This window comes from Pecten maximus, unplaced genomic scaffold (genome assembly GCF_902652985.1).
Source record: "Pecten maximus unplaced genomic scaffold, xPecMax1.1, whole genome shotgun sequence".
NCBI lineage: Eukaryota > Metazoa > Mollusca > Bivalvia > Pectinida > Pectinidae > Pecten > Pecten maximus.
Window position 1 is genome coordinate 1 of NW_022982549.1, and position 14,258 is coordinate 14,258.

Sequence of the window (14,258 nt, forward strand, 5' to 3'; positions counted from 1 at the left end):
CCAGTTGTTCAAATAAATGACCTTGACATTCATTCAAGGTCACATTGGTCAAATAGGCTATAATCTTCAAACAACTTCTTCTCAATAACCAAGAGGCCCAGGAACTTGATATTGGGCCTGTAGCATGCTGGGGTGAAGGGCTACAAAGTTTGTTCAAATAAATGACGTTGACCTTCATTCAAGGTCACATGGGTCAAATAGGCTATAATCTTCAAACGACTTCTTCTCAATAACCAAGAGACCCAGGGACTTGATATTGGGCCTGTAGCATGCTGGGGTGAAGGGCAACAAAGTTTGTTCAAATAAATGACCTTGACCTTCATTCAAGGTCGAATGGGTCAAATAGGCTATACTCTTCAAACAACTTCTTCTCAATAACCAAGAGGCCAAGGGACTTGATATTGGGCCTGTAGCATGCTTGGGTGAAGGGCTACAAAGTTTGTTCAAATAAATGACGTTGACCTTCATTCAAGGTCACATTGGTCAAATAGGCTATAATCTTCAAATGTCTTCTTCTCAATAACCCAGAGGCCCAGGGACTTGATATTGGACCTGTAGCATGCTTGGGTGAAGGGCTACAAAGTTTGTTCAAATAAATGACCTTGACCTTCATTCAAGGTCACATGGGTCAAATAGGCTAAACTCTTCAAACAACTTCTTCTCAATAACCAAGAGGCCCAGGGACTTGATATTGGGCCTGTAGCATGCTAGGATGAAGGGCTACAAAGTTTGTTCAAATAAATGACCTTGACCTTCATTCAAGGTCACATGGGTCAAATGGGCTATATTCTTCAAACAACTTCTTCTCAATAACCAAGAGGCCCAGGGACTTGGTATTGGGTCTGTAGCATGCTTGGGTGAAGGGCTACCAAGTTTGTTCAAATAAATGACCTTGACCTTCATTCAAGGTCATATTGGTCAAATAGGCTATATTCTTCAAATGACTTCTTCTTAATAACCAAAAGGCCCAGGGACTTGATATTGGGCCTGTAGCATGCTGGGTGAAGGGCTACAAAGTTTGTTCAAATTAATGACCCTTGACCTACATTTAAGGTCACAGGGGTGAAATCGGCTTAAATCTGTAAACAATAATTTTGCGATAGCCAAGAGCCTCCTAGACCAGATATTAGGCCAATAAAATGCTGGAATGAAGGACTAGAAAATTTATTAATACGAATAAACCTAGCTTACTATGATAATCAGCATAGTATCTGTAGAAATGACCTCAATCAACTTCAAAGTTGCTGTAGAGCCAGGTGAGTGATACAGGCCCATTGGGCCTCTTGTTACTTAAATTAATTTTTTTAAATTAATATTTACAGCATGCTTGTTATCTCTTATTAAAATTTTTAGTAAATCAAAAATTAATTCCATCTTAACTTAAGGAAGTCTATGTCGTTCTCTGACTCTATATTTGGTATGTAAATTTTTGCTGGTTTTTGTCAGATTTTAAATTTCTTTAATGTCGGTGTCATTTTATGCATTTTTTAGGCCAGCATTATTTCAGCTGTTAACAGTACTAGCGTATGATCTTTAAATAATGCAGTTCTTTATTATCCTGTGGACACTATTTTATCCTGAGACAACACCAAGATCATTGTCCCCTTAAAATCAACAGAAAGAAGAAATATATCTTATGCAATCACAGTAGTTTGAATTCATCATGGAAGAAAGTCTTTGCTTAAAACATATGGACATACAAAAATAGAAAGTTACCCATGATGTGAAAGCATCAGAAAAGGCAAATGGAAAGGTCAACATCATTTATGATAATATATTGAATATGCAGAACTGAACTGAATTTTAAATAACTGAACATAGGTTTAAACTTTTTTTTTCATTATTTCAGCATGGAAAGCAGCTTTTCGATGCTGAACAATTTGGGAAAGCATATCGTCATTATAGGAAGGTAAATTGATCATGTGATTAAGTTTTCATATTGAAGTTCAGAATATGTTAGGTAAAGATTAAACATGTGTGTGGAAGACGTGTGATGGAACAAAGTTAATGTTAAATACATACAATTTTTGTAAATCCAATTTTCAAGGAATTGAACATCAGAACGGCTATTGATTTCATTGATTATACATCTATCTTTACACTAGCATATAAAATAAAATATCAAACTGTAACACTGTTGTTGAAAGAAGCAACAAAAACTAATCTAAGATAACATAATAATAAAATTATTTATCTCTCCAAATGGGATGAAAAAAGCTTATATACAGTACAAGGTGTATATTGAACAATGGATTTTGACAATTTTTGAGATAAATAAAAATCTTGCACTATATACAAATATTTATGGTTCTTCTAAGCTGACTTATTGTTATAAATATAAATCAATCATCACTGATTTCTTCTTGTTGATCCCGGATCTGAATTCATGAGTTTACACTTCTGGTTTGTTCCTGAATTAAATTGACCTTTGCTGCAGACTCGGTCATGAAGAACTGTACCCTTACCTGACTTGCTCTCTAAGTAAGCTTGTTGATTATCTTTAGGCTGCCACAATTCTGGAGGAATATCGCCTTAAGGACGATGAGGAGGAACGAGAACAGCAACAGATGCTTTTCAAGATGTACCATCACATGGCAGTGTGCAGCGATAGGATGGCCAAACCTGGTCGCTGTATTAGCTACTGCAAAAGGATGATGGAGATCGAACCAGAAAATGTCAAGGCACTCTACTTTTTTGGGAAGGTAGGCAATTCCACGACTTTGTCAGATTTCACTGAGAGTTAAAAACAAACAACATTTCTCTAAAATTTCTCTCACTTGAATGGCAATCTCTCAAACTCTCAAACTGGAACACGATTTCTACCTCAAGTGAGAACTTAACAGAATGGTTTGTAAATTGTGTTTTCATTTCTGACAAAAAAATGCTTATGTTGATTTCTGCCCAAGTATATCAGTAGCAGTAATCTTGTTTTCGTGTATCTTAGATATGGCTTAATGAATATGTTTGGTCTTAGTTATTTTGGCTATGTACATTAGGTTTGAAATTGGACATTTCAGGCACTGCATCAGCAACAGGAGTTTGATCGAGCACGTGGTTACCTGATCAAGGCTCAGCGTATTGAGCCTAGCAACCGCAGCATCAATGAACAGCTTGCCAAACTCGAAAGGTGAGACTTTTTCTGAATATGGACGTAATTTGTCTGTTCTGCTAATTTTTGACACAAACGTAAGTTTGAGTCTATGTCAGCGCTTTTGAGGTGTAGCTGACAAAATCTACGATGCCCTCTGGCGGATACTCCCATACCGAAATAAAGCACACTAAAGTATACTTTTATGCTACTTTAAGTATACACTTTTTCCTACTTTTTTGAAAAAGTACCAAAAAAGTATACTTTTTTTGTACTTTTCTGGACTTAGAAATTTTTCAGAGTACTTTTTCTGTACTAAATTTGGACTCTGAAATTTCTCAGAGTACTTTTTTTGTACTTTTCTGGACTTAGAAACTTTTCAGGGTACTTTTTCTGTACTTTATTTGGACTCTGAAATTTTTCAGAGTACTTTTTTTGTACTTATCCTGGACTTAGAAATTTTTCAGGGTACTTTTTCTGTACTTTATTTGGACTCTGAAATTTTTCAGAGTACTTTTTTTGTGCTAAAATCTTACTTAGAATTTTTTTGAAAGATTGTGAAAATATGGATGTACTTTTTTCCTACTTTTTTGGGACTTAGAATTTTTCAGCTAATGCCATTGTGCTTTTTTTGTACTTATTATGGACTTACAATATTTTCAGACATTGCGAGGGGTTATAGCATATTAATATTTTCAAAATTAAATCTGACTTTTTCAGTCGACTACAAATCTAAGACTAAAAAAATAATACCCAGGATTAACCACAACAAATATCTATCAAATAAGATACAGAAAATTATCATTTGGTAATATTAAATGTTTTTGATCTCGTTTTTTGTTGTTGTTTTTTTTTGTCTTTTTTATGTTCTAAAAAATACTTTTCATACTTTGATCAGTACCACAGAAATTTATCTAAAAATAATTAAAATTCAACAATTATTATCATAAGTATTTCACTTCAATGTACTTTGTTAGTAAGGTTCACACATTTTAACGGTGATTTCTTTGTCACTTTTCGTTTGTATTTCCATATGCATCTCAGAAGTAATAAACTTCACATTGATGAATGTTACTATACGTTCATGTGACGAACGTCAAAACTTAGCTCTATAAAAATTTTGTTCCAGATCGTTCTTTGAAGTTACAGTATTTTGGCTTTAATTATAAACTCTTTAACGGAGTTTAAAACATTTCGTTTATCCAAACGTTACCTCTACCAGATCGGGGATCACTCTACGAACACACGTGCCCGTGCCTGTAATACGCTTTTAATTCATTCAAATGAAATTAAAATCACCTGCTCTTTGTCTGCATATCATATACTTGCTGGATATACGTGGTTTTAAGATTACATCTGATAATTGCACCCGAAATCACGTCGTGTTCTGTCAAAATATTCACCGATATACTCATATAAACATGTGTAATACTGATATAGTCACTCGGACGCTTCTTTGTAAAACGTATATTGAAGTCAAGCGCTGTGATGATCTCGATCTCGATATGGCTTGACTGACAACAAACAGGCATGATCAAGGAACAATATCCCGGTATTTAAATCAGAATTACATCGCATTCATTGAAATGGTGAAAGTGAACACATAAAGAAAACTTTAATTTGTCTGATATTTATTTAGCAAGATCGTACGATAATTCGGACAACGACACAATGTAGCTGTACTCTAATCTGTTGTAGAATGATCTCGTAGGAGTGTTGTGTGTACAAATAAAATACTCTATTGTATACAGAAATCAAGATAAATACCAAGATCTATCATAAATATTTTAATTGATATAGTAGACGGCTTGAATAACTGCAACACCAAGATCGATCAAAAATATTTCAACTGTTTTAAACTAAATCTTGAAACCTGTGTGTTAAGCTAACAAAGCGATCAGGATATATGCTTAACGTCGTACCGAAAGTTAATTTCACCCGTGGTGTTAATTAATATAAGCGACAGTCGACTGTAATGGCAAATCATACCTAGCTTTATTGTTTATTGGAGTTACCTGTGTACCTCCCGTCTCACCTGTAGGCTGTACACATATTGCCCCTCTTAGACTAAGTCTTATGCCCGCGGCGTTAATTATAACAATTTATATTGTCAAGCTTGACTGCCATTCACTACGATCAGATCACAGGTGCCTACCCTCATTTAAACAAAACATCCGGATTACATAACAGGTACTGACGAGGCTTATACCTGTGTCAGATTACCATCGGTCAGTTCACCTATGACCTCGGGGCCGTGATCTCGTTTGTTTACTTCGGTTTACGGAATCTACCGAGATTTGACGAGTTCGCTTCGTGCGATCATTTTGTGCAATGTGCAAGCTTTAAATGCTGAAGTAGTAATACCAAAAGTATGAAACAATAGAGGTTAAGGAAGTAGAATATAAAAAAACAAGTAATAAAAGAATGAAATCGATACAGTAAATCTCCGACAAAACTTTTTTTTATCCCATGATGCAACAAACAGCGAGATTTTAGCGGGAAGTCTGATAGCCATGTTTGAATTTCACCGGATGTTTATCAACGGAAGAAACATAAACAAACACGATTTTGATATAGAATAGCCTAAAAACGAAATTCATTTTCTTGCCTAACTGAAGAAGGTCGACTATCTGTCAGTAAGTGGCCAAAGAATATCAGCTTTCTTGTTGTTTTTGGCGACAAATGCTCATTTTCACCCGAAAATATCACAGATATCGCGACCAGGTAAGTTTACAATTTTATTATTTAAATCTATTTCGTCTTCTGCACGTTCCTACATCGTTTCACATTATATAGGTGAATAGGGGCCTACACATGTTAATATTAATACTTGATTACTTCGTGTTTCAGGGTTTTCATAATGAATTCATCACCGATTACAGTTTACACGGCCCGAGTTTAATTAACAAAGAACTGCTAGATCCACGCGTGTTTCAATCGTAAGTATTCAATTTACAGATTTATGCTACCATACGCCTGGGATTTTATAAGCATCCTGATTGATAGCACCCAAATATTGAGAACAAGAAGAATTTTATTTCTTTATTGACGAACTTCGACGTAGTTATATTGCATTTTTATTTCTGTCACGTAACGGTAAATTCGTAATATCTTTTAATTTTTATGACTTCGTTTTTCAATGGAATTTATTGAAATTTCACTTACATGTAAAGAATTATTTGCTTATTCATCTGATAATATTTACAGAATTTTTTGTAGTTGATTTCAAGAGATATTGCATAAAATTTCAAAAAAAATAGCAATGACATTTTTAAGTTAGAATATAAGAACGAAAGTAACGTCACATTTCGGGCAACATGTGTATATCTATTTTAGGGAATATATGTAAAAATATCGGTAAATGAGCTAATAATTGTCTAATATAGTATATGGAATTTGAAGAAAATACATTCAAAAACGAAGTCAATAAAATCCATTGAAAATTTGTTGTATGTCATGATCATGATCAATTCACAAAAAAATGATCTCAAGAAATGATTGAATAAAAAAAATCTGTGTTTTGGAGTATTTTGATAGTTAGTTGCATAATTTAAGATGAAACAAACTGTCAGAGAATTCTGGAGTAGCTTGATTTTTATTAAAGTACTTATCCTTATAATTAAAAGTTTTATGTTGTAGCTTTAAACTTGTATACCTGTGGCTAGCTTTTCTTGATAAAAAGACTTCCAAGCAGACATGCATGTAATAAATGACAGTAAAGTGATCAGGTGCATATATAAGGAAAATTATTTACATTTTTATATTGAACAAATCTTCACAATTATTCTAAGTTTTGATATAAAAAATATTTTAAAATTTTCTCTTTCTTCCAACAGATTATGCAGTACATTCTGAAGTGACGGAAAGCGTGAAGATATTGCATTGTGGTCCGAATTGAGGGCAATGATTCGCATAAAGCAAAAAAGGAATGAAGAGAATCAGACATTTTATTTTTCGAATTCACACTTACTTGGATTTGACCAGTTTAAGCAAGCAACATTATGCATATACCATACTTCATTGTATTCAGTATGCATTTATGCATTGTTTTTTATTTACATTTTTTTGTTGTGTTTCCTCAAGAGGAATTATGATTCGACAATTTTTACAAATGTTATTGCCCTTTTTATTTAGAATAGTATATTTTTTTTGTCTGGATCTCCTACATACACATGATATAAAATTGTGTTTTCCTGCTTGAAAAAAATATTAGAATAATTTATCAAAAGTTATTGCCCTTATACATAGATGTCCATCTGTAAATCCTTAACCTCACCCTTAAACAAATTTCGAGCTTATTAGATCAAGACTTTGCTATGGCATGAAATTATACTCAGTGGAATTGTGATTGGATAACTAATCTTGTATTTCAATGTTTGTTTTCACTTTATACAATTGTGCATTTCTCTTAGGAATGGGACTGATGTATGTATTGTTTAAGCATGCAGTATTCTCATTTAAGCTTATCTCCTATATTTTCAGAACTAATTTCCTACACCATTAAATTAAGTCCCGTTTTTTTGGTAATTTTTTCCTACTTTTTCAGTACTTTTTTTATACTATTTCAGTACAAATTTCCTACTTTTTTAGTACTATTTTCCTACTTTTCTAGTACTTTTTTCCTACTTTTCCACTACTTTTTCAGTACTAATTTCCTACCTTATTGGTACTTTTTTCCTACTTTTTCAGTCCTAATTTCCTTCTTTTCAATACCATTTTCCTACTTTTTTGATACTTTTTCAGTACAAATTTCCTACTTTTTTAGTACTATTTTCCTACTTTTCTAGTACTTTTTTCCTACTTTTCCACTACTTTTTCAGTACTAATTTCCTACCTTATTGGTACTTTTTTCCTACTTTTTCAGTACTAATTTCCTGCTTTTTCTGTACCATTTTCATACTTTTTTTGTACTTTTGTACTTTTTTTGTACTTTATGGACTTACCTGTAAAAGTACTAAAAAAGTATAAAGCACAAAAAAAGTATACCATCAATTTGGCACTGTGCACTTTATACTATTATTGTACTTTTAATGTACTTTTTCTGTACTATATTTGTGCTTTTTCTGTACTTAATGAAAACAATAAAATGTACTAAAGGTATACTTTTGTTAGACTTTTTTTGTACTTTAGTACTTTTTTTGACTCAATTTGGAACCGTGTTGGAATATCGGTTCCAAATTGAGTCAAAAAAAGCATACTTTTTCTATGCTTTTTTAGTACTTTTTTCCCATACTTTTTTTGTACTTTATTTCGGTGTGGGCTGCCTTGGCCAATCTAACCGTTGCTTTACAGTAACTCCGTAATGCTATGCAGTAAATATTTGTAAATATCGTAAATATTCACGATAAAAAATGACATATAGTAAAGTTCAGCTATAAAAAAATTACCTTTTGTTTTGTTGACACAAACGTAGACACAAACGTAAGTTTGAGTCTATGTCAGCGCTTTTGAGGGCTCTGGCGGATACTGCTGTTGGCCAATCTAAACGTTGCTTTACAGTAACTCCGTAATGTTATGCAGTAAATATTTGTTTAACTTCACGATAAAAAATGACATACAGTGAAGTTCAGCTATTAAAAAAAATCACCTTTTGTTTTGTTGTATTTTAAAAGCTGACAGGACAATGTGTTTTTTTTTTGGCATTTTCGTTCGCTCTGACACAACTTCCACTGCCACTTCACAATCATATTCTATCGCAAAAAAAAAATAGTCCCGTTACTTACGGAGTCAAATGCAACACTGCAGTTTCGTTAGATATATGACAAAACAACAGAACCTCACAAATAGATAGTTTTCAAAGTATTTAATTTAAGTATGTTCTGTCGATGATACGTAAGAATATTTTTCCGCGTTGAACGCATTAGATTTCACGCGGAATGATACAATCGACTTTTCGCTGGCGCCATATTGCTGCTTACCTGTGACCCGGAAGAAAAATCTACTAACATCACGCTGAATTTTCATCATCGACATCTATGTGTTTTTTTTCTTTGGTGGCATGTTACTGAATGGGTTATAATATTGATAAAGTTTCGTCGGAATATCGTTGTTATTTTGTACATTGAAAAATCACTCATCCAGCATCCGATTTTGTCCGCCATCTTTCAGTAATGTAAACAATAATAAAAGAAAGAGTAGGTGATCAAACCCAACTTTGAATGTCATTTTCTCACTGAAATATTAACTTGCATGTGATTGATGTAGTCTGCAGATGGTTAGATTATATAGATGTTTTTTTACGAAAGAAAAAAAGTTGTCTATTCATCATGACAATATCACAACAACGGCAGTCGAGTACCATACGCATGTTTGCAAATAAAAAGTTAAATAAATTCTCACTGAATAGGGTTTCGAAATGTCAAATGGACTTGTGAATATTAATATTGACTTCGGATCTATTGATTATATCCTACGTAATGCACATGAAGTTTTTCGTTTACAGAACGCGTACCGCATTAACGTGGATGTCTGCATGCAGATGTAGACGTCACTGAAAATTTCATCTCTAATTATAGCGACTGATTCTTTTTTTCTAATATTCGTGATGGTTTAAAAAAAATAGAAAATGATCTATCATTATCATTTGAAATATTACATAACAGTCGAAGCATATTATAAAAAAGAAAGGGGTCTACGATGTACATCTACATAGACCTTTATTATGTTTGGTGGAGTTTTGAACGCTTCAGGGACGGTTAAAGGGCAGTAACTCTTTAGAAAACACCATTTTTCATGGAAATGTACTGATTGCTAAATTTAACCAGAGATATTTAAAGGCAGTGGAAATGTTATATTCCTACATCTGCGGTTTTTTCTGTCTTAAATCATTTCAGCTTCTGAATTAAATTAACCTTTAAACTAATGCACAGTAAAGTATTGATAAATCAATGCAAATAATTTATTATCACTTAGATTTATTATTATTATTTAATCTTTTTTTCTTTACAACACTAGTACATATTATTTGAGAAGAACAGCAAAAATTACTAAGTTCATTATTCTTCTAAACAACAAAAATTTGTAAAACTTTTTTGTGTTGTGCATATATCCTATTGTGAAATAACTTGGCATGACTAAAGATAATAGTATTGTCTTGATGACTGTTACATACTATATCATAGGTTGAGTTAAATAATTATTTTCTTCTTGTCAATTATGGTAAATGGTGAAAACACATTTTTTTCATTTAAATTGTTAAGTCGGTTTAATGTTCAAATTCAGATTAATTTAATTAAAGCAACTATTAATAATGTATATATGTGTTAACTTTTCTGACGAAGTCTTCAAGTAACCTGATTATATTTGACAGAGAATCAAAATAAGTAATTTTGTTGTTAAGAGTTTTATATTTGACAGAGAATCAAAATAAGTAATTTTGTTGTTAAGAATAGTGGGCTTAGCCATTTACAACTGTTTAGATTCTACTTAATAAGGTTTGATTTTTAACATTTTGGCAAATTTATCTTATCAATATCCAATTTAGTTTTAAAGATAAGCAGTACTTCCATTTTTATGAAAATAAAAATTACTTCAGTGTTCTAATAATTTAAACACATGAACAATTGAAAGAAATACATTTGTATGAAAAGCATTCATAATGGACTTTGAAGAATGCTACTACATGTACAGTTCATCCAGTTTGGGCATTCGAACTACATTTTCATCTGACAGATGCTGCAGATTAAAAAAAAAACTCTGATTTTGAAATCGATGATATCAATACATATAGCTACATTCACATCTCACTAACATTAATTAACATGATATATATACCATACATACATATATATATGTATCATGCAGTTACAGTTATGTATATGGTACATATACTATTGCGGAGAATATTTGATGCAATGTACATAAGTGAAAAACAAAATTCCACTTCAAATTGATTTGAACTGTACATGTGAATGAATGTGTTTTTGTTGTATAGATGATTTGTAGCTACACAGTATGGAGTGTAAACATATAATGTAGAGTGCTATATGAAAATCATGTTCACTCTTAAGAAACTGTCTCAAGTCTGAGCTGATATGAGCATGTAATTCTAAGTTTTGAATATAGTGCTTAGTTTAATGTGCCCGTCGTGATGGTATACCCTGCCCTGTCTACATCTGCATTCTACGCTTCCAGAGTCTGTTTATCAGACCCAGGTGTTTTTAACCCACCATCATCAGATGGTGGGCTATTCAAATCGCCCTGCGTCAGTGGTCCGTCCGTCCCTCCATCCGTAAACAATTCTTGTTATCGCTATTTCTCAAAGTACTGAAGGGATCTTCTAAAATTTCATAGGTTTCTCTTGGTTTCTAGTTATGCATATTGCATTTTGAGACCAATCGGAAAACAATATGGCCAACAGGCAGCCATCTTAGGTTTTGACAATTGAAGTTTGTTATTGCTATTTCTCAGAAAGCACTGAATTGATCTTTCTCAAATTTCATATGTAGGTTCCTCTTGGTGCTAACATTAGTTATGCATATTGCATTTTGAGACCAATCGGAAAACAATAAGGCCGATAGGCAGCCATCTTTGATTTTGTCAATTGAAGTTTGTTATCACTATTTCTCAGAAAGTGTTGACGGGATCTTTTTCAAATTTCATAAGTAGGTTCCCCTCGGTGCCTAGTTATGCATATTGCGTTTTGAGACTAATCGGAAAACAACATGGCCGACAGGCAGCCATCTTGGATTTGGACAATTGAAGTTTGTTATCGCAATTTCTCAAAAAGTGCTGAAGGGATCTTTCTAAAAATTGATATGTAGGTTTCCCTTGGTGGGTGGTTATGCATAATGCATTTTGAGACCAATCGGAAAACAATATGGCCGACAGGCAGCCATCTTAGGTTTTGACAATTGAAGTTTGTTATTGCTATTTCTCAGAAAGCACTGAATTGATCTTTCTCAAATTTCATATGTAGGTTCCTCTTGGTGCTTACATTAATTATGCATATTGCATTTTGAGACCAATCGGAAAACAATATGGCCGACAGGCAGCCATCTTGGATTTGGACAATTGAAGTTTGTTATCACTATTTCTCAGAAAGTGCTGAAGGGATCTTTCTCAAATTTTATATGTAGGTTCCCCTCGGTGCCTAGTTATGGATATTGCATTTTGAGACTAATCGGAAAACAACATGGCCGACAGGCAGCCATATTGTATTTTGACAATTGAAGTTTGTTATCGCTATTTTACAGAAGGCACTGAAGGGATAGAACAATCTGCCACAAAATATCATTCAAAACCTTGACATAACATCATTCAAACCAGGGTTCGCACACACGATAAAATCCTAAAACAATCACACAAATGTTTTTAACCTGAGCTCTCTCTTATCTAAAAGCTGGTAGCTAGATGGGGCGCTACATCAAATGTATAAATATTTTTTCAAATGCTAATGATAATGATAATTTGTGAAGCGCTTATAGGCATGGGATCCTCAAAAGTTTGAAAAGAAAGGCCTCATTAATTTTACAGGTAATCTAGGACCTTCATATTACATCTACAACTACGTATACATTAACCCATTGAAGATGTCAAATAAGATTACGCGAGTACCTATTCTGAAAATTAGCTGCCAAGACGCACTTGCAATCAAAAGTAGATATGAATTTCTTTTCTTGCCAATATTTTGTCCTAGTCCTAATCAGGTATTGGTGATGTTCCATACAAAGTTGACCATGTCCCCACTAAACAAAAGCAGTTAAAATAATTTGTTTTCGTTTGTGTCTTCAGTACTTTCAGTACTTTGATTATAGCTTATTGATGAAAAGGGGTAAATGCAAAGGAATGGAATAATAAGACACTTTGTAGTAGGTTCGAAATCACTGTATCAGTGATAAAAATGTGTATTAGTGTCAAAATCACTGCATCATTGATGAAAATTGTGTAGTTGTGTCAAAATCACTGCGTCATTGATGAAAATTGTGTAGTAGTGTCAAAATCACTTTGCCATTGATGAAAATTGTGTAGTAGTGTCAAAATCACTTTGCCATTGATGAAAATTGTGTAGTAGTGTCAAAATCACTTTGCCATTGATGAAAATCGTGTAGTAGTGTCAAAATCACTTTGTCAATGATAAAAATTGTGTAGAAGTGTCAAAATCACTTTGTCGTTGATGAAAATTGTGTAGAAGTGTCAAAATCACTGTCATTGATGGAATACCAGATATCTGATAGGTCATCAGCTTCTCATATATCGTGATACGTATCGTATCGTGACCCCTGTATTGCTATACGAATCATATTGCTACTGACCTTCCGATACACAGCTCTATTAGAAATAGAAATGTGATTTTGCTTTTAGTTTTGAAATTAAATTGTTAGCTGAATTAAAGTAAACTCTAATTGAATTGTAACACTGCATCACTTGTTATAGGGATGTTAGGAATTACAAGGTAATGGAAACCAACATGTACTCACGGATGTTCTCGAAACCAAAGGGACAAACACAGGAAGGTAATGATTCCTTATATTTGTTTAAAGGATATGGTAGAGAGTCATGATATATTTATCCTATGAAGTTAGGCCTAAAATAACATGTATGCACATTCCCTTTACATTACACATCCATGAGATTTTTCTGGTAACCTAAGAATTACCTAGACTGTAAACATGGTTATGTAGGCTTGTCTCGTAGATAAAATATGGTGTATTTAAGTGTCCAAGAAGGACCAATGTGAGCTTATGCCATACCATGACATCTGTCGTCTGTCTGTCAACTATCAACTTCTTCTTCATAACCGTTATACGGAAATTGACCAAATTTGGGCAAAATGGGTCAATTTGGCTAAAGATATATGTAAACATCTTCTCTGAAACAAAGTTATGTACATCACTCATATTTGATTGGTAGCATCCTTATGGGGATTCAAAATTGTACAAAAGATAGGGCTGACCCCCTGGGGGCCTAAGGGCTGCTCTGAAACTAAGCAATGTATGACATTGATATTTCAGTGGTAACATCCCTGGAAGGCTGGGATTCAAATTTATACAAATAATGGGGCTGACACCCCCAACCCACCCCTGAAAAATTATTTCTTTGGTTTTATTAGCTCACCTGGACCGAAGGTCCGGTGAGCTTATGTCATGGCGCAGCGTCCGTCGTCCGTCCGTCGTCCTTCAACATTTGCTTCAAATCGCTACTAGTCAAAAAGTTCCTATTGGATTTTGAC

General features: G+C 33.5%; 1 protein-coding gene across 1 annotated transcript; it reads left to right on the forward strand.

Moving 5' to 3' along the window:
• The first annotated feature begins 1,435 nt into the window (after positions 1 to 1,435).
• LOC117320553 (tetratricopeptide repeat protein 9C-like) lies at positions 1,436 to 13,604 on the forward strand. The gene is made up of 4 exons (XM_033875118.1): positions 1,436 to 1,909; positions 2,505 to 2,702; positions 3,018 to 3,127; positions 13,463 to 13,604. Exons 2-4 carry the CDS (start codon positions 2,568 to 2,570, stop codon positions 13,587 to 13,589), a joined length of 372 nt encoding a protein of 123 aa, XP_033731009.1. The 5' UTR covers positions 1,436 to 1,909; positions 2,505 to 2,567; the 3' UTR covers positions 13,590 to 13,604.
• The last annotated feature ends 654 nt before the right edge of the window (positions 13,605 to 14,258 follow it).